General features: G+C 45.9%; 1 protein-coding gene across 3 annotated transcripts in view; it reads right to left on the bottom strand.

Annotated features, from left to right (window-relative positions):
* PDE10A (phosphodiesterase 10A) overlaps window positions 1–21193 on the bottom strand; it is a 384127-nt gene that overhangs the window by 14589 nt on the left and 348345 nt on the right. For 2 of the 3 annotated variants that reach the window (XM_040429292.1, XM_040429293.1), the window contains exons 18-21: window positions 10374–10546; window positions 8143–8254; window positions 7438–7518; window positions 1928–2016 (exon numbers count right to left, since the gene is read on the bottom strand). In XM_040429292.1, coding sequence (XP_040285226.1) covers window positions 1928–2016; window positions 7438–7518; window positions 8143–8254; window positions 10374–10546 — 455 coding nt within the window. The remainder of the gene's footprint in view (window positions 1–1927; window positions 2017–7437; window positions 7519–8142; window positions 8255–10373; window positions 10547–21193) is intronic. The other variant, XM_040429294.1, reaches the window with a different exon arrangement.

A 21193-nucleotide genomic window follows, 5' to 3' on the forward strand; every position in this document is an offset into this window, starting at 1 on the left:
ACCAGATCAGGGGTTTTAAGTCCGTCTTTTGAGGATGGCCTGAATGGCCACCCTACCTGCACCCTGAACTGTGACCTCCACAGCACTCTGCTCCCTTAACAGTGTCATCCACAGCGCCCTGCCCCTTTAAAGCTGACCTGCAGCAGTAAAGAACAATGGCTGGGTTGTTATGGAAACCTGGTGCGAAACAGTGTTGATGTGGAGACGAAGGACCTGAAAGCTTCTATTGGCTGATAAGGGACATGTGACCGTGTGTATGGCAGTTGGGATATGAGTGAAAGACTTGCTGGCTTCTATTGGCTAATGCAGGTCATTTTTGGGGAATATCTCAGGAACGGTAAGTCCTAGAGAGCTGAGACTTGGTCTAAAACCTTCCCGGACACGTGATGGACCTGTGTGCCAAATTTTGATTTGCTAAAGATCGGTCCAGTCGTTTGGTCGCGCATAAAGAACAGACAGACTTCCAGACAAACTCATTTTTATATTATAAGATTATATAATCTTATAAGACTAGCAGAATGACCTGGCTCCGCAAGGGTATATTTTATGCATTTCGTTTAATGTTTGTGTGTGAGGTTAAAAGATATCCACAGTGTTCTCCATCACAGTGACATCTACAGCATCCCACCCCTTTAACAGTGACCTCCACAGTACCCCGCTCCTTTAACAGTGACTTCCACAGTACCCCGCTCCCTTAACAGTGACTTCCACAATACCCCGCTCCCTGAACAGTGACCTCCACAGTACCCCGCTCCCTTAACAGTGACCTCCACAGTACCCCGCTCCCTTGACAGTGACCTCCACAGCGGTCTGCCCCCTTAACAGTAACATCCACAGCGCCCTCCCCTTTAACAGTAACCTCCACAGCAGATGCACGTTTATTAGGGACCGCTACAGTCCCCTGCCCCCCTAACAGTAACCTTTACAGTGCCTGCCCCTTTAACAGTGACCTCCACAGCATCCCGCCCCCTTAACAGTGACCTCCACAGTGCCCTGCCCCCTTAACAGTGACTTCCACAGTGTCCACCCCTTTAACAGTGACCTCCACAGTACCTAATCTCCATAACAGTGATTTCCACAATAACCCGCCCCCTTAACAGTGACCTCTACAGCACTCTGCACCTTAACACTGACCTCCATAGCGGACAGTCCCCTTAACTATGACCTCCACAGCAGCCTTCCCCCTTAACTGTGACCTCCACAGCACTTTGCTCCCTTAGCAATGTAATCCACAGCGCCCTGCCCCTTTAAAGCGGACCTGCAGCAGTGAAGAAAAATGGCTGGGTTGTTATGGAAACCTGGTGTAAAACTGTGTGTATGTGGAGACTAAGGACCTGCGAGCTTCGAGCTTATATATATATCACATTAGTCCCTGTGTACTGTTAAACTGCTTCTCCCAGCCTTTTACAATGACTGTCAACGTTGACTGCAGACAGCACAGCTCTCCTCTATCTCCGGGGTGCACCTTGGCAGCAGGTTAGTGAGTGTGCCGGCGAGATAGAGGAAAGTCAGGGTGTCAGTGATCATCTCTGAAAAACAGTGAAAAAGTTGGAGAATTTTCTGCAACAAATCTGCTAGGTGTGAATGATAGCTAGTTTACTTACCCAATCTATGCAACAAAAAAATAACAAAAACTATCCATGAATGTTAGAAAAAAATGTTTATATAGCAAAAGAAACGGTTTTAAATGATAAGTCATTTTGTAATGATACAACATAATTCATAGTAAGGTGACATTCTCAAAGAGAATTACATAATTTTTTTTTATAATACCTGCAAATAAGTGCCTTAGAAAAGGAGTGCTTCTATGTCAAATGGCAAATCACAAAATAATTCTAAATGCAACAGGTTTTCCGCTGGTTATTTTAATATAATGTTCACATTTGGCATGTAATGGCAACATAAGTCACTATAAAAGTATGGTTACCTGCATGCATTAAGAAGTGGTCTTGTGGTAGGAAAAATCTGTGATAATGTTGTGTAGCAAGGAACAGCTACGGCATTGTAGAATCCAATCTACAGAAAAGAAATGAAGATATCCGTATATTTACAGAGAGAATAAATAAACATGTCCATCACTCTGTCACTGTATTACTTATTCACCATGAATACACTGCGTGCAGAATTATTAGGCAAATGAGTATTTTGACCACATCATCCTCTTTATGCATGTTGTCTTACTCCAAGCTGTATAGGCTCGAAAGCCTACTACCAATTAAGCATATTAGGTGATGTGCATCTCTGTAATGAGAAGGGGTGTGGTCTAATGACATCAACACCCTATATTAGGTGTGCATAATTATTAGGCAACTTCCTTTCCTTTGGCAAAATGGGTCAAAAGAAGGACTTGACAGGCTCAGAAAAGTCAAAAATAGTGAGATATCTTGCAGAGGGATGCAGCACTCTTAAAATTGCAAAGCTTCTGAAGCGTGATCATCGAACAATCAAGCGTTTCATTCAAAATAGTCAACAGGGTCGCAAGGAGCGTGTGGAAAAACCAAGGCGCAAAATAACTGCCCATGAACTGAGAAAAGTCAAGCGTGCAGCTGCCAAGATGCCACTTCCCACCAGTTTGGCCATATTTCAGAGCTGCAACATCACTGGAGTGCCCAAAAGCACAATGTGTGCAATACTCAGAGACATGGCCAAGGTAAGAAAGGCTGAAAGACGACCACCACTGAACAAGACACACAAGCTGAAACGTCAAGACTGGGCCAAGAAATATCTCAAGACTGATTTTTCTAAGGTTTTATGGACTGATGAAATGAGAGTGAGTCTTGATGGGCCAGATGGATGGGCCCGTGGCTGGATTGGTAAAGGGCAGAGAGCTCCAGTCCGACTCAGACGCCAGCAAGGTGGAGGTGGAGTACTGGTTTGGGCTGGTATCATCAAAGATGAGCTTGTGGGGCCTTTTCGGGTTGAGGATGGAGTCAAGCTCAACTCCCAGTCCTACTGCCAGTTTCTGGAAGACACCTTCTTCAAGCAGTGGTACAGGAAGAAGTCTGCATCCTTCAAGAAAAACATGATTTTCATGCAGGACAATGCTCCATTCCACGCGTCCAAGTACTCCACAGCGTGGCTGGCAAGAAAGGGTATAAAAGAAGAAAATCTAATGACATGGCCTCCTTGTTCACCTGATCTGAACCCCATTGAGAACATGTGGTCCATCATCAAATGTGAGATTTACAAGGAGGGAAAACAGTACACCTCTCTGAACAGTGTCTGGGAGGCTGTGGTTGCTGCTGCACGCAATGTTGATGGTGAACAGATCAAAACACTGACAGAATCCATGGATGGCAGGCTTTTGAGTGTCCTTGCAAAGAAAGGTGGCTATATTGGTCACTGATTTGTTTTTGTTTTGTTTTTAAATGTCAGAAATGTATATTTGTGAATGTTGAGATGTTATATTGGTTTCACTGGTAAAAATAAATAATTGAAATGGGTATATATTTGTTTTTTGTTAAGTTGCCTAATAATTATGCACAGTAATAGTCACCTGCACACACAGATATCCCCCTAAAATAGCTAAAACTAAAAACAAACTAAAAACTACTTCCAAAAATATTCAGCTTTGATATTAATGAGTTTTTTGGGTTCATTGAGAACATGGTTGTTGTTCAATAATAAAATTAATCCTCAAAAATACAACTTGCCTAATAATTCTGCACTCCCTGTACGTGAATAAAATACAACCCAACTGATCTTTAGCTTTTTCAAAGGCTGCAGATGGAAAAGTTACTAATAAGCATTCAAAGGGATTCTCCAGGATTTACATATTGATGACCTATCCTTAGGATAGGTCATCAATATGAGGTTTGCGGGAGACATATTCACCGATCAGCTGTTTGAGATTACCATGCACAGCACCGTCCACTGTATAGCGGCTGTGCTTGGTTTATTTGAATGGGGCTGAGCTGCGCCTAGGCCATGTGAACAATGACCGTGACATTACATGGCCTAGGAAGAGGCCCAAGCTCTCATGGAGAGCTTTGGCCTCTTCATTCAGATGATCAGCGGGGGTGCAAGATTCAGACCCCAGCCCATCTCATATTAAATAATGTATCCTGAGTATAGGTCATCAATATGTAAATCCTGGAGAGTGTGCTTTAAAATTATAGATCAAATCACTTTACTGAAATGTAAGAATGAAATGTCACATTTTTTAAAATCATATATCAAAATGAAAAATAATGGTTGTTCACGCACACCAATTACTAAGCACAAAAAAGGTTGTCCAGGATAAGTGTAACTGTTATTTGAAAAATATGTTTTTTTAATGTCTGGGGAAGTGCAATAGGCAAAGCCCACAGTAAGGAGGTGCGCTGGAGGGTAAAGGAGAGAATAAAAGTGACTGTGGTGGCAATAAGAGGGGCAATAGTCCACAGTGGCTAATGCCTCTCTGGCTGTCTGCTAGGGTGCTGCTGCAGTGGATGGAGGGGCACACAATTTGTTCACCTCAGGGAAATTCCTGGGCTTGGGGCTCCTGCCTGGTAGTGGCTAGGGTGCCCTTGATGGTGGAAGGTTGACAGAGTGCAAGGCAGGACAGGTGCAGGGGCTGGAAGATGGTGGAGGCAGTGACCAGGCCCACTTGCTTAGAATAAAATCTCTCTTTACTAAATAGGTAATAGAGGGTTGAAGTCCAAAATAAGTAGTGGACATAGTGTTCAAGTATTTCACAAGGCAGTAATTCTCTATAAGGCTCTGTATTAGGGGTAGGCAGTATGATGTTTCCCTCTAAGTCTCTCTCTAGATATACCATGCAAGCTTCCCAAATGACCACAGGCATCCTTTCTATATTTCTGCAGTTCCCAACTGTGGGATGCAGTCCCAAAACGGAAAGCCAGTCCCTAATCACATGCAGTAAAGTCCAAAGCCGTATGCAAGTATTACCTTTACTGTCCAAGTTCAACAAGCCTTTTTGGTCCTCAACCTGCTGTATAATTTCAATGCTTCTTTCTCTTAGAGGTTTCTCCTCAGCAAATTTGCTTTTCTGGCAGGTTTTGCTCTAAGGAATGGTGTTTTCCTGGAGAAGAGTTCTTTCAGCTTACTTGGCTGCTGCACACACCAAATAGGTCTTCACTCTAGCCTGACTTACCAGGAACTCACTGCAACTCTAGCCAGGATAAGATGTGGACAGCCAATCCACTGACAGTATCTGTGCTGCATATCCCCGATGTGCGCACTAAATAACTAACTAGCCAACGGGAAGATAAAAATCTGCGTTCACCATTGATGGTATGTATAGAAAACAGGGATAAACAGTTCTACAGTGTATAGAGACAGTTATACACATACAGTATATATAAGTGTCCCTATGTTAAGCAAAACTGCTTCTCTCTGTCTTCTACACTGTCAATAGTGAGAACTGACTTCCGGGCTCTCCTGCACCTCCCTGGCGGCTAGTTAGTTAGTAAGTATGCTGGGGATTAGAGTTGTTGCGATACCACATTTTTGATTCGGTTTCGATACCATAAAAAAGTATTGCGATACTCGATACCATTCGATACCACGTGAAAAAATAAACCAAAAAAGCCACGTGCATTCCGCATTTAAAAAAATGGTGAATCGCACAGTTTTTATTTATTTTTTCGGTTCCGGCGTTCACCGCATAGATTTTTTTTATATTTTAATAGTTTGGACTTTTTATTAATTTTTTTACACTTCTTATTTAATAACTATTTCCCCCCTTAGGGGCCAGAACCTGGGATTTTTTTCATCCCTTGTCCTATTCACCCTGATAGAGCTCTATCAGAGTGAATAGGACCTCACACTGTACCTGCTGCCCTGTTCTCTGTGCACACAGCATCAGGGATGTTACCATGGCAGCCAGGGCTTCAGTAGCGTCCTGGCTGCCATGGTAACCGATCTGAGCCCCAGGCTTACACTGCTGGGGCTCCGATCAGAAGCTGCCACTGCCATCAATGAGGGGGAGAGGACCCTGTGGCCACTGCCACCAATGAGGGGGAGGGGAGAGGACCCTGTGGCCGCTGCCACCAATGATTTTAATACTGGGGGGTGGGAGGAGGGGGCACTGTGCCAATGATTTTGATGGGGTGGGGGGTTGAGGGGGGGGGGGACGCACTGCGCCACCAATGATAATTACCCCTTAATACAGGAGGCGGGTACTGGCAGATCAGTGGCAGTTAACCCCTCAGGTGCGGCACCTGAGGGGTTAACTGCCGCTGATCGCAGCTCCCTATCAGGGGCAGGGTGCCGGCAATGCGATTCTGCTGCTGGCACCCCCCTCCTGTATTATGTGTTAAATACTTCTTTATATGAGTCCAGACTAAGTATAAGGCTACACAGAGCGGGGCCCAGAGATGTCCCAGCAGTTACCATTATTCCTGTGCGCCGCTCTGTTCGCCTGCAGTACCCCCATTACTGTCTCCTGCTCCATATGCCAATTACTATCGGAGCAATGGGGAGGAGACATCAGCTTCTCTAGTGGGCGTTCCTTCTTCCTGGCCGTAGCGCTGTCCAATCGCAGCGCAGGGAGAAGGAACGCCCACTAGAGAAGCTGATGTCTCCTCCCCATTGCTCCGATAGTATTTGGCATAAGGAGAAGGAGAGGAGACAGTAATGGGGGCACTGCGGGCGAACGGAGCGGCGCCCAGGAATAATGGTAAGTGCAGGGACATCTCTGGGCGCCGCTCTGTGTAAGAAAAGTCCTATAATTGGTGGTGCAGTGCGCCCGCCCCTCTCTTCTCATTGGTGGGAGCGGCAGCAGCAGCACAAGGGGGATGGAGACACTGCTTCCTTCTCCCCTGTGCTGCTGAGGGAACATGAGCACGCCGACAGCAGCGCGCTCATGTTCTGTGATACTAGACTGCGCAGCAGCGCAGCCCAGCCCAGTATCGAAAAAATGGAAATCCCAGTATCGTATCGATACCGGGACAAAAGTATCGCTTTTACCCACAACAACCCTACTGGGGATATGCAGCATAGATACACTGTAGTGAAACCTATGCACATCTTTCAAATGTATACGTTATTAAAAAAAAAAAAAAACGTGGATCACTACAAAATTGCATACGCTTGTGTACTTTCTTTTACTGTATGTCTAAACGTATCGGCTTGTCATACAGCAAAAACGAGATGTGAACAGGCCCGTATGTAAACCCAGCCTAGTCCTGCCTGTGTTAACGTCTGCTGGATTTAGAAGAATATTATGAGGCACAGTGATCGGTGTAAAACACTACAAGATTTTAGGATACATTATTTATTTATTTTTATATATATAGTCACATAGAAAATAAAAAAGATCACCAAAAATTCTCGTACACTACATTTTCTGTTGGCCATCTTTCCTGAGCTGCTGATAGAAATTTGATTTAAACAATTATTTTCTGATGATACTTGTGAAGTTAAAAGAAAAGTAACCCAGAAACGCATATATTTATATCACAATATTGCCATTTTGTTAAATGAATTAATTACCTGCCCCTGAGGAATTTCATCCTTTCTATCTCTGTCCATCATTGGTATTGGGGAAATTCCAAGCCTTTTCATTTCATCACCCTTTAAAACAGAAACGCATTTTATCAATAATCAAATATAAAGTCATTGAGGGAGAGTTATCAAACTGGTGTAAAGTAGAACTGGTTGAGTTGTCCATAGCAACCAATCAGATTCCACCTTTCACTTTCCCCAGCTCCTTTGGAAAATGAAAGGTGGAATTTGATTGGTTTCTATGGGCAACTAAGTCAGTTCTACTTTACACCAGTTTGATAAATCTCCCCCATTGAGTGTTATTACCTCCAATATGCGCATTAAACTATGAAATTAGAGCAGTTGAGAAATATGCTGTATATATTGCAAAGAACAAAACCAGATCCCACTGAATAATATATGTGCGGGAAAAAAAAAAAAAAAAGAGGCACAGAGTTTAAACAATGCATGAATCTGACTTTTCAATGTAAAAAGTGAAGGCCAAGACAGAATGTCTTCTAGTGCATCAGATCGTCTGACATTACCTAAGCTGTAAAATCAGTAGTGCTGCCTTACACTATACAAAACCTGCCCATTGCATAGGAAATCTGAGTTAAATGTATATACAGCATGCACAGAGTAGAAGTGTCCTAATGTTACTCTACATACTATCACTTCCAAGTGCCTTGCTTGCACTTAATTCCAAAAAAGTACCTCTGCCCAGAATTCAGCATATATATCATCAGCGATCATTCTGGTCACGGGCCACAGTTTGGTTACAGAGCAGAGATCACATGCTGTCATCAATAAACCTATTAAACGATCCCTGAAACAAAACACAAGAAACAAATTGTGCTTACCAATACAAAAGAGGCCAAGAAGAACTATTTATTCTACATGTGTAAGAGTATATGGTAAACTTTGTTATTTGCACATGAGACAAGTCATTTACACTGAATATCTGTTTTATGTCCTAAGGAAATTAAAGTTATTATATGTGCTACAAAATATTCATACATGAGTGGAGCGGAGCACCTGTAAAAAAGAAAACAAAAAACAACAACTGTGGAACAGTTTAAAAGGGTTGTCCCACAATAAAATATTACATATCTCAATGAAAGGACATAGAAAATATATATTGTTTCTACTTGGAATTATTAAAAAGTTCCTGTGTCTGGATATTGCTGTCACTTGCTTGTTAATGCGAGGAGAAGAAAATAGTAGAGTTGCGGCACTCACCAGGATGCAGATAAGTAACTTTATTGAAGCTTCCTTAGAAGTAGATACATTAGGGATCCAGGGGCGGACACACTGTTGCAGGCGGCGACGGCCGTTTCGCGCGTGGGATCACACTTCCTCAGGCCGAGGAAGCGCGATCCCACGCGCGAAACGGCCGTCGCCGCCTGCAACAGTGTGTCCGCCCCTGGATCCCTAATGTATCTACTTCTAAGGAAGCTTCAATAAAGTTACTTATCTGCATCCTGGTGAGTGCCGCAACTCTACTATTTTCTTCTCCTCGCATTGTGAACCTCCACTTGATGATTTTTGTTGCTGAGCACCACGCACTGGATATCTTCATACCGCATGCAAGCTGACAACAGCGGTTTCACCGGTGGGGGCAGTGCCGCCGTGTTTCTTTCTCTCTCTTTGCCTGACTTGCTTGTTAATGGCGCCTCTTGGGTTTCTTTTGGCTTTTTTCTTAGAACAGCTAGATAAAGTGTCCAGTGCTAGTGATAGGCTGCTTTAAGTATGCCCATTCTTATTGGCTGGCCTACAGGAATAACTTCACCACTCAGGTACAAGAGGGTCTGGACAGTGGAACTGAGATAATGTGCATGTGTGACCATAAGCGCTGGAAACATTAGGTGGACATTCTAAGAAGGAATCTAATGCACACCAGGTTAACATCATGACAATATCTGTTAACTGCAATATCTTGATAAATGAGACATTTTTAAATACATTAAAATAAAAAGTGGTAGGTTTTGTGAGATATAACAGACAACTGTAATATTTAATAAATGGGTTATCGGGCTACAGTTTATCACTACGTATCCTCAGGATAGGTCATTAATTTCAGATCAGTGGGGTCCAACATCTGGAACTCCTACTGATCAGCAGTTTTGGCCTACAGCAGTGGCAGAACCTACATTGTGTACAGTTTTGGAAGCAGAAAGCTCTGTATGCTGTGTAGCAACGGAGCTGAGGTACTGAAGCTCAGGTTCAATTCAAGTGAATGGCTGCTGAGCTGCAGTACACCGATGCTGAAAACTACACTGTATACTGAGCGTTCTGCTTCTGCTCCATACACTATATGGTTTTTGGCACCATGGCTACTCAAAACAGCTGATCTGTGGGGGTGTCGAACTGGACCTACCTGGTTTTGATGACTTAGGCTACATGCACACGACCGTTGTGTGTTTTGCGGCCGCAAATCGCGGATCCGCAAAACACGGATGGTGTCCATGTGCGTTCCGCAATTTGCGGAACGGCACGGATAGCCTTTAATATAACTGCCTATTCTTGTCCGCAAAGCGCGGACAAGAATAGGACAGGTTATATATTTTTTTGCGGACCACGGAATGGAGCAACAGATGCAGACAGCACACGGAGTGCTGTCCGCATCTTTTGCGGCCCCATTGAAGTGAATGGGTCCGCATCCGAGCCGCCAAAACTGCAGCTCGAATGCGGACCAAAACAACGGCCGTGTGCATGAGGCCTTATCCTGAGGATAGGTCATCCATATCTGTAGCCTAGACCATTCTTTTAATCAGTGGTTCCTGACAAGTTCACTGTGCGCAACAAAACAAACAAAACACACGGTCCTGGTCCAAATGCTGCATTGTGAACTTCTGTTTCTGATGATGAAATTACCTTATAACTCAGATTTCAATAATTTTCACCACCTACACCTTATAAAGCGAAAAATATATCCATTACATTACCTGTGCACCTGGTTGTTAAAGTTGAGGGCTCCTGTTTGGTGGAGCTCTTCCAGATGTTTTCTATTTCCAAAGTACAGTGCAAGGTCTGTGGCAATAATGGCTTTGCGGATTATCTCCAATACGTGCTCATACTCATTGGAACTCAAGTTAGAGAAGATATTGTGCCCTTCCAGCTATGCGAAACAATAAAACATAGATAAAAAGCACAATGTCCTGTGTTTTCCAGTGATATAATCAAATCTAAACTTCTGCTGACAATCTCTAGAAGTAGTCCAATTAAAAAAAAGTATGAGAGATGGTATTATATGAACAGAGAGAGAGAGATAACATAATTTAAATGTTTAATATACAGATATTGGATACCATGATCTGCACAGTAAACATCCATAGGTTTCATCAGTAACTGGGATTGTGTGAGCTAATAAATACTGATCAGCCATAACATTTAACCCCTTCAATTTATGTGGTAATTAGGGATGAGCAAATTTCGAAAAAATGCAATTTTTTCCTAAAATTTTTTTTTCTATCTGAATTTATTCGTGGCAAATCGTGTTAAAAAAAAACGGCTATTTCCTGGCTGCAAAAAGCCTATATAGTGGTGTAGAACACTGTGCCTTAGGCCTCATGCACACGACCGTTGTGTGTTTGCTGTCTGCAAACCGTGGATCCGCAAAACACGGATGGCATCCGTGTGCGTTCCGCAATTTGCAGAATGGCAAGGACAGCCTTTAATACAACTGCCTATTATTGTCCGCAAAGCGCGGACAAGATTAGGACATGTTATATTTTTCTTGCGGACCACGGAACGGAGCAACGGATGCGGACAGCACACGGAGTGCTGTCCGCATCTTTTGCGGCCTCATTGAAGTAAATGGGTCCGCATCCGAGCTGCCAAAACTGAGGCTCGGATGCGGAACAAAACAACGGCCGTGTGCATGAGGCCTTACAGTAACAAGCATAGGGAGTCTGCTATGGTAGTGAAACAATAATGTGAGTCAGTATGACATGCAGATGACAGGTGTCGCTCTTAGGCCCCTTGCACACGAGCATAGCGGATTTGGTCCGGATGCGTTGCGGGAAACCCGCGCGAGTGCACACGCAAAAAAAAACTGAATGTGGCACCCAGATCCGAACCCGGACCCAGTTCGGGTTTGGGTTTGGTGTTCTGCAAATTTTATTATTTTCCATTATAACATGGTTATAATGGAAAATAATAGCATTCTAATAGCATTCTTTAATACAGAATGCTAAGCAAAATGTCCCTTGAAGTTAAAAATTTATAAAAAATGTACTCACGTCATCCACTTGATTGCGCAGCCGTTATCGTCTTCTTTCTTCTTCTTGCAGGACCTGCAAAAGGACCTGTGCGGACGTCATCGCAGGTCCTTTTGCTGGTGTGGCTGACAACAGACAATGCCCGCATGCTGCTACAGGCAATCTACTGCGAATTTACTTCCAATCTCTCAATTGTATTTGCACTATTTTTCACAATTTTGGAGTGTACCACAAATAAATCCACTTTGCATATTTCATATAGAGAGTGTGTGATTTTCTCTATACAAGAATCTATGGGCACAGACCCGTATACCACAGCACCTCATAGAAAAACATAGGAGTGCATATTCCTCCCTTTTTATATTATTGTTTTTTGTGGAATTATTGTATTGCACCCTATTCCAGATGTTTACGGAAAGCTATGCATATGATACGAATGTGGCAGAAAATATATTATCTCAAGTGACAACTTCGGGAGAATTTTTAAGAACATCTACACAGGATCACCGCACACGAGAATTTGAACGGGAATCCAAGAAATTACTGGCACGCGAATTACACAGCGCCACCCTAGCCGAGTACTACAAACTTGGCAGGATACCCCAGGGCCTCAAATGCCATCTACCCCCTACCCTCTTCACCGAGCATCAAGACTTCAGAATTCGCTTTCAACAGATATTGAATAAGTGCTCATTAGACCTGATCGTTTGAACCTAGAGTTTCTTCAACAGTCCATCACTAAGACAAAAGAAAATCTTAACGTAATCGAGTCACAACTGACCGCCATTCTTCCATCTGAAGATGTCACGGCCCTGAAGACCAAGAAAGATCGGACACTGACTGAACAAAGAAAGATCCTTCAAGAAGGGAAACTGATTAAATTCCAACGAGACGCGGACGACTATACTTCCAACAGTGTGTACAAATGGGTGGAGAATCCATCTTACAACTACACAAGATCTTCAAGAATTGTCCGCCATTACAATTTGACCAGCTCTGGCAGCGAGACCTCCCATGGACAAAGACATCCACCGACTTTTTTTTAGGACAGCGCAGAAGGGCAAACCAACCCGCAGGTCGCAACACTCCAGAAGACAACACCAGACCAATCCCGACACGATCTCAGGTAAGACGAAACCTGATTTAATTGTAAACATCACCTGAACTACAAGTATTACAGAAAGGCCTCTCCTTCTGTCCAGTACCACATTACGACACCTTCACCCTAGATCAAGAACTACAGAGGTTCTACAAACCCTAACACTGAAAGCTCATTTTTGTGCAGAACATCCCACAATTAAAGATAAGGACACGGCTTCTCAGTCAGCATTGTCCATAGAACAATTAGTCTTATGTAAACCCAGCAATTTTAACCCTTCCAAATCCAATCATGGAGTAGAAACTTACATTACTCTGAGAGATTGCGATATTAAAAAGATTACTGCTGAGTTGAAGCAAGGCAAATATATACTAAACACAATTTGACAACATAGGAACAAACTGCCCTACGTAATCTCAAGGACAACCAACACATTATCGTGAAACTGGCCGATAAAGGCGGCGCTATTGTGGTTATGGACAAGAAAGACTATATTGAAGAAATCGAGCGACAACTCTCTGATACAACTACCTACTCCATACTGCCAAATGATACAATCCATTCAATTCGGTCCAAAATACAAGCAACACTAGATAAATATCTAGCAAACAAAACCATTGATAAGAAAACATACGATTTCCTTATCAATCCACATCCCATCACTCCAGTATTTTACATACTCCATAAAATTCACAAATCTCTCATTAACCCACCCGGTAGACCTATAGTCGCATCCACAGACTCCATTCTAGCTCCTCTCGCAATTTTCCTGGAAAAGATTCTCACCCCACTCACTCGTAAATCCAGATCGTTCCTACTAGACACAGGCCATTTTCTTAACATCATACAAGATATGTCCACACTTCCTCCAACATCTCTTTTGGTGACACTCGATGTGAACAGTTTATATACATCCATTACTCATGACCTTGGTATAGAAGCCACACGACTGTCCCTTATTGAAGCACAAACTTTAACACAAGACTCCATCAACTTTTGTCTCGATTTACTCACATTACTTTCTGTTTGGTGACACTGTGAGAGAGTGACTGGAAAAGTAGTAGAGAATCGTTATATTTCTGTCACGGAACCATGAACCAGACGTACAACAAGAGATAAATGAAAATAAGAAGGCTTTATTGAAAACGGATGGTGAAACCGAGCAGAGTCTTTGCGAAGCCAGAGGTCAGGAACCAGAAGGGTAGTCAGACGAAGCCAGGATCAGGAACCAGCAGGGTAGTCAGACGAAGCCAGGATCAGGAACCAGCAGGGTAGTCAGACGAAGCCAGGATCAGGAACCAGAAGCAGCAGCAGTCTTAGAAGCATGTGAACACAAGAGGACCAAGCAAGGAACTGAAGCCACAGACCTCCTATATATATGAGCTAGGCATCCAGCTCCTCCCAGGGGAAGGAGGAGCCGCAGGGTGGAAGGCTACAAGAAACCCAGACCCCAAGATGGCCGCCAGCACATGTCAAACGAAGGAGAGCAGCAAGCAGGTAAGACCATGACAGTACCTCCCCCTCAAGGGCCCCTCCTCCGCGGAGCACAAAACGGTTTCTGAGGGAAGCGTGCGTGGAAGGCTCGGAGCAAGGCAGGAGCATGGACATCTGCGGAGGGAACCCAGGAACGCTCCTCTGGACCATAACCACGCCAATGGACCAAAAACTGCAACCGACCGCGGACCAGGCGTGAGTCCAGGATATTGCTCACCTCATATTCCTCACGATTGCCCACTTGGACCGGACGAGGCCGAGGAACCGAGGAAGTGAAACGATTACACACCAGTGGCTTCAACAGGGAGACATGAAACACGTTGGAGATCCGCATGCCAGGAGGAAGCGCAAGGGCATAGGCTACCGGGTTTACCCTGCGAAGCACTCGGAAGGGACCAACAAAGCGAGGCGCCAGCTTGGGAGTGGGCACTCGAAGGTTGAGGTTGCGGGTGGACAACCATACACGGTCTCCGACCTGGTAGGAAGGAGCAGGCGCTCGTCTGCGATCAGCCTGGAGTCTCTGGCGCTGCGCAGAGACCTCAAGGGACTTCTGGATCTGTACCCAAGAAGCACGTAGGACGGAAAGGTGATCCTCCACAGCCGGAATATCCTGGGGAGAGAATACCTCCGGTAACACGGCAGGTTGGAACCCATAATTGGCCATGAAGGGAGACGTCCCAGAGGAAGAGTTCACCGCCGTGTTCCTGGCAAACTCAGCCCAAGGCAGGAGGTCAACCCAATTGTCTTGGTGATCGGAGACATAGCAACGAAGGAATTGCTCCAAGGCCTGATTGGATCGTTCTGCGGCCCCATTGGACTGAGGGTGGTAGGCCGAGGAGAAGGAGAGATGAATCCCCAACTGGGAGCAAAAGGCGCGCCAGAACCTGGACACAAACTGACTCCCTCGATCCGACACAATCTCCTTAGGCAAACCGTGCAACCGGAAGACCTCCCTGGCAAAAATCGTGGCCAACTCTTGTGCAGAGGGTAACTTCTTGAGAGGAACACAGTGGCACATTTTGGAAAACCGATCCACAATCATGAGAATGACCGTATGGCCTCGGGATGCAGGGAGGTCCACAATGAAATCCATCCCCAGGTGTGACCATGGGCGCTCCCCGGTGGCTATGGGTTGCAGAAGGCCCAACGGAAGGTGCCGAGGGGACTTACTCTGGGCACAAACGGAGCATGCCGCTACATATGCGGCGATGTCGGAACGTAGGGAAGGCCACCAGAACAGACGTGAAACAGCCCAGGACAGCTGATTCTTTCCAGGATGCCCCGCGGTCTTGGAGTTATGGTAGGTTCGCAACAACCGAGTGCGCAACTCCTCAGGCACAAAACATCTGCCGTTGGGTCTCCCAGAGGGAGCACCAGATTGAGCCGCCAAAATCTGCTCACCCAGGGGAGAGGTCAGGCTGGTGCGAATGGCGGCCAGGATCTGATTCGGAGGTATGACCGAAGTCGGATTCGACTCCTCCCTGGACAGCTCGGAGTACTGCCGTGATAAGGCATCCGCCCTGATGTTCTTGGAACCGGGTAGGTAGGAGACCACGTAATTAAAACGTGACAAGAACAGAGCCCATCTGGCCTGACGTGGTGTCAATCTCTTGGCCTCAGAAAGGTAGGTCAGATTCTTGTGGTCCGTCAGGATGAGAACCGGAACCACCGAACCCTCGAGCAAGTGCCTCCATTCTTTGAGGGCCTGCACGATGGCCAATAACTCCCTGTCACCAATCTGATAGTTGCACTCCGCGGAAGACAGTTTCCGGGAGTAAAACCCACAAGGAAGCAGAGGACCCTCTGGTGTTCTACGCTGAGACAGAAGGGCGCCTACTCCCGTCTCAGACGCGTCCACCTCGAGGACAAAGGGCAACCCAGGGTTGGGATGCGACAGAATCGGAGCCGACACAAAGGCGGACTTTAGGGCCTCAAAAGCTCGGATGGCCTCGAGCGGCCAGACCTGGGAATTACTGCCCTTCCTGGTCAGATCCGTGAGAGGCTTGGCCAGCATGGAAAAGTCCCTGATGAACTTCCGATAATAATTGGCGAAGCCCAAAAAGCGCTGCAGGGAACGAAGACCACTGGGCTGGGGCCACTGTAAGACAGCCGAAACCTTCTCAGGATCCATGGAGAACCCCTCAGCGGAAATGATGTAACCTAAGAAGGTTACCTGGGATCGGTGAAATTCGCATTTCTCAAGCTTACCGAACAGCTTGTTCTCTCGTAACCGTTGCAACACTCGTCTGACATCCAGAATGTGGGCCTCCATGGATTCAGAATATACCAAGATGTCATCCAAATAGACTACCACACACTGCTGCAACAGGTCACGGAAAACATCGTTGATGAATTCCTGAAAGACTGCGGGCGCATTGCACAACCCAAAGGGCATAACCAAGGATTCGTAATGACCGGTCCTGGTGTTAAACGCGGTCTTCCACTCATCGCCCGCCTTGATCCTTACCAGGTTATACGCCGCCCTCAGGTCGAGTTTGGTAAAGACCGTGGCCCCTTTAAGGCGATCGAACAGCTCGGAAATCAAGGGTATCGGGTAAGCGTTCTTGATCGTGATGCGATTGAGACCCCTGTAATCGATGCAAGGCCTCAACTCACCGCCCTTCTTTTTCACAAAGAAAAATCCAGCCCCTGCCGGGGACGAAGATTTGCGAATGTGTCCGCGTGAAAGCGCCTCCCTCACGTACTCCTCCATGGCCTCATTCTCCGCTACCGACAGTGGATAGACTTTGCCACGAGGAGGAACGGCACCAGATTGTAACTCTATGGCACAATCGTATGGGCGGTGCGGAGGTAGGGCAACCGCGCGCACCTTATCGAATACATCCCGGTACTCCTCGTATTCAGGAGGCAACAGAGAGTCCGAGGAAGTACACAGCAACTTGACAGACCCATGGATGCAACTAGCCCCACACTGCGGTGACCACGAGAGGATCTCGACCGATCTCCAATCGAAAGTCGGATTATGCTTCTGGAGCCAGGGGTACCCCAAGACCACCGAGTAGTGTGGAGACGAAATAACCTGGAGGCAGACCGACTCTCTGTGAACGGCACCAATGGCTATCCCCACTGGAAGGGTCTCATGAGTCACGTGTGGCGGCAGAAGGGGTCTGCCGTCTATCGCCTCAAGAGCCAGTGGGGAACCTCGAGCCTGCAGAGGAATGGAATTGGCGGCAGCGAACACACTATCAATGAACAAACCACCAGCACCAGAGTCCACCAACGCCTGGGTCGTCACCGAGCCCCCGACCCAGGAGAGGACAACAGTGATCAGTGGTTTGTCAACACGGGAAACCGGGGACGAGGAGACTCCACCCAAGATCTGCCCCTGACAGGATCTCAGGGTACGATTGTTTCCCGGACGGTTCGGACATGCCAACCGAAAATGCCCACCGAGACCACAGTACATGCATCGGCCCTCGCGTCTCCGGAGTGCCCTCTCCCCCTCGGACAGGCGAGCAAACCCCAGCTGCATGGGTTCACCCCCAGACAAGTCATCCCCAGGAGGCGTGGGAGGAGAGGGAGGCACGGGTGGGACAGCAAACGTAGGCACCAATCTGTTAGAAGACCTCCGCAGGTTCTCCTTAAAGGAAGGTCTCTCCCTGAGTCTGGTGTCAATCAAAATCAGGAAAGAAATAAGAGACTCGAGCTCAACTGGTAGGTCCTTAGCTGCAACCTCATCCTTCAAGGCATCCGAGAGACCATGAGAGAAAGCAGCGACCAGAGCCTCATTATTCCAGCCCACCTCTGCTGCCAGGGTACGAAACTCAATGGCGTATTCAGCTACGGATCGTGAACCCTGTCTGATGGACATAAGGAGCTTCGCAGCAGAGGCAGCACGAGCCGGCACATCGAATACCTTCCGAAGAGAAGCAACAAAACCGGAAAACTCGGCAACCACCGGATTGTTGTTCTCCCATAAAGGGCTGGCCCAGGCCAAGGCCTTGTCCGAGAGCAGCGAGATCAAGAAGCCCACCTTTGATCTCTCAGTAGGAAAGGCATGTGGCAGCAACTCGAAATAAATGCCCACCTGGTTAAGGAAACCTCGGCACTGAGTTGGCTCTCCCCCAAAGCGCTGTGGAAGAGGGGCAGAACCGGTCATACCCCGACACACCGCAGGCGCAACAACAGGTGTCGGGGTAGACTCTGGCGCAACAACCGGAGCGGCAGTAGGAGCGAGCCCAGGAGCGACAACCGACCCATCGGCAACGGGAGCGAAATGAGCCGTGCATTCAAGCAGGGTTTGCAACGCCACAGCGAACCGACCCAACAGGTGATCCTGCTGATCAAGTCTGGCAACCAGCGTGGGTAGCGAGGATGGCCCTGTACCGTCAGAATTCATGGCTTGGTCCTAATGTCACGGAACCATGAACCAGACGTACAACAAGAGATAAATGAAAATAAGAAGGCTTTATTGAAAACGGATGGTGAAACCGAGCAGAGTCTTTGCGAAGCCAGAGGTCAGGAACCAGAAGGGTAGTCAGACGAAGCCAGGATCAGGAACCAGCAGGGTAGTCAGACGAAGCCAGGATCAGGAACCAGAAGCAGCAGCAGTCTTAGAAGCATGTGAACACAAGAGGACCAAGCAAGGAACTGAAGCCACAGACCTCCTATATATATGAGCTAGGCATCCAGCTCCTCCCAGGGGAAGGAGGAGCCGCAGGGTGGAAGGCTACAAGAAACCCAGACCCCAAGATGGCCGCCAGCACATGTCAAACGAAGGAGAGCAGCAAGCAGGTAAGACCATGACAATTTCCCCTAGGTTTCTTTCATTTACCATGTACTATGCTACAGGAGGTGGATATCTCAACTAGGAAACCTGGGTGAGATATCAGAAATCCAGGAAAAGATGGTCTGCTTTAGCAAAGCATAGTTTGCTGAGAACTTTGGTAAATTGTGTTGTCGGGCCTGGATTTTAATGGAATGAGGATGCAGGTTGGTAGCGGGGCTCCTCATTCCCTTCCTGTCCAGAACAGGTTTCATATAGAGCTCTCAGCCAGGTGATGGAGCTCAGCTCATTTCTGGGCTATAAAAGGTTTGCACTATGAGCATGTCTGGGTGGGGACTGGTTGAACTGACTGGCTTTCACCATTGCTGCTGAAGTCTGTGCAAACAACAAAAAGGACACTGTGAGTTTATTTTGAATTGTGTCGTGTGGCTGGTAGTAGGCCGCCCGGATAGAAAGGGTGATTTTATGTTTAGTTAGTGCTCAGCCGAGCAGGTATTTATTTTGTATCTTTGCCTGAATGTAAAGGCCTTGTATTTTGTTTGTGGACGAGAATAAAGAAAACAGGCAAACCCCTGTGTGAACTGTGCCATTGTGTCACTGTCTCTGACTGCTGTGCCTACCACTATTGAGCTGACCCCCACAACACACACTATGTCCAGACGTGCGGGACAGCCATGGGTTCTAATGTCGCGCCGCCATATGCTAACACAAACATGTCACACTTTGAAACTACCCATATCTATGAGAACTCACTATTTCAACAATTTGCCCTGTGCTGGCATAGATACATACGGTAGATGATGTATTCTGTATATGGACAGGTCCGACACACACCCTCATACAATTTGTGGACAACATAAACCAGATAAGGACAGAATTAAAATTTACTTTACACTACGATTTCAACTCCATTAGTTTTTTGGACACCTTGATCCAAAAAGACGAGAACGGCAATCTTTCTACTGACCTGTACACAATACCCACAGTTAGGAACGGCCTCCTCCAATATACCAGCTGCCACACTCACAACACAAAAATATCCTTACCGAGATCCCAATTTACCAGAGTACGACGCATAGTATCCAATCCACAGAACCAACTAGAAAAAATGTGTCACAAATTTAGAGATAAAGGATATCTGGACCACCTTTTAGCAGAAGAGACCACCAGGATAACACAATCTCACAACACTACCAAAAAAACTACTATGGCTAGAGTAGCTTTTCTTCACACACATCATCCCATTGTTCCCAAAATACAACAGGTGATTTGAAAACATTGTCCCTTACTACGCCAAATATATCCCAAAATTACAGAATTTCAAACACCAGCCCTAATGTGCCTTAAAAGTCCCCAAAACCTCAGAGACCACCTAATACAGACCGACATAGGCAGCCAAAACAAGATCCCTAAACAACTATTCTTGGGTATGAAAAAGAAAGGAACAATTCCATGCTTACATTGTGCATGTTGTAGCAACGTCCTGAAAGGCAACGTAATATACCACCCACACACAGGACACTCTTTCCCAGCGATTCCAATTTTGTAATCTCTCTCATTAAATGCCAATGTGGCATCATGTACGTCAGAGAAACCATTCAGACAATAAGAGACAGGATAGCCAGTCATAAATCAACCATACGATGTCAAAAGACGTGGCTTCCATTACTGGACTATTTAAAAAAGGCGGGACATAATGTTGCACAATTACGATTTCAAATTATCGAACAGTTAACAAGACCAAGACGTGGCAGTAACCACAATGGACTCTTAAAGAGAAGGGAATCCTACTGGATCCACACTCTAGAGAGACATTGTCCCCTAGGGGCCTCAATCGTGAATATGACATCCTTCCGTCATAACTCGTGTACTGTACCTTACATATTTGGTCGATGTTTATATGTAATTGTTCATTGTCATTAACATTTTTCATTTTTCCTCAGACATGTTGAAAACTCTCCCTCCGTTTCATCACAGGTGGTATCAGGTCCCGTCCCCCTCATCCCTTCTGTTTTACCACCACACAATCACTCATTCTCTCTTCCACTCTCTTCCTCCCAATTTCTTTACAACTTCTCCCTCTTAACTTGTACCTTTACAAATTCTTAATTTCTACACTTTATTTCATTTTATTTATAAATTTATTTACATTTTTTCTTTACATTTCCCTTCATTTTTCTCTGATTTCATTTTCTTGCAATTTAT

The sequence above is a fragment of the Bufo bufo genome, chromosome 4, assembly GCF_905171765.1.
Source record: "Bufo bufo chromosome 4, aBufBuf1.1, whole genome shotgun sequence".
NCBI lineage: Eukaryota > Metazoa > Chordata > Amphibia > Anura > Bufonidae > Bufo > Bufo bufo.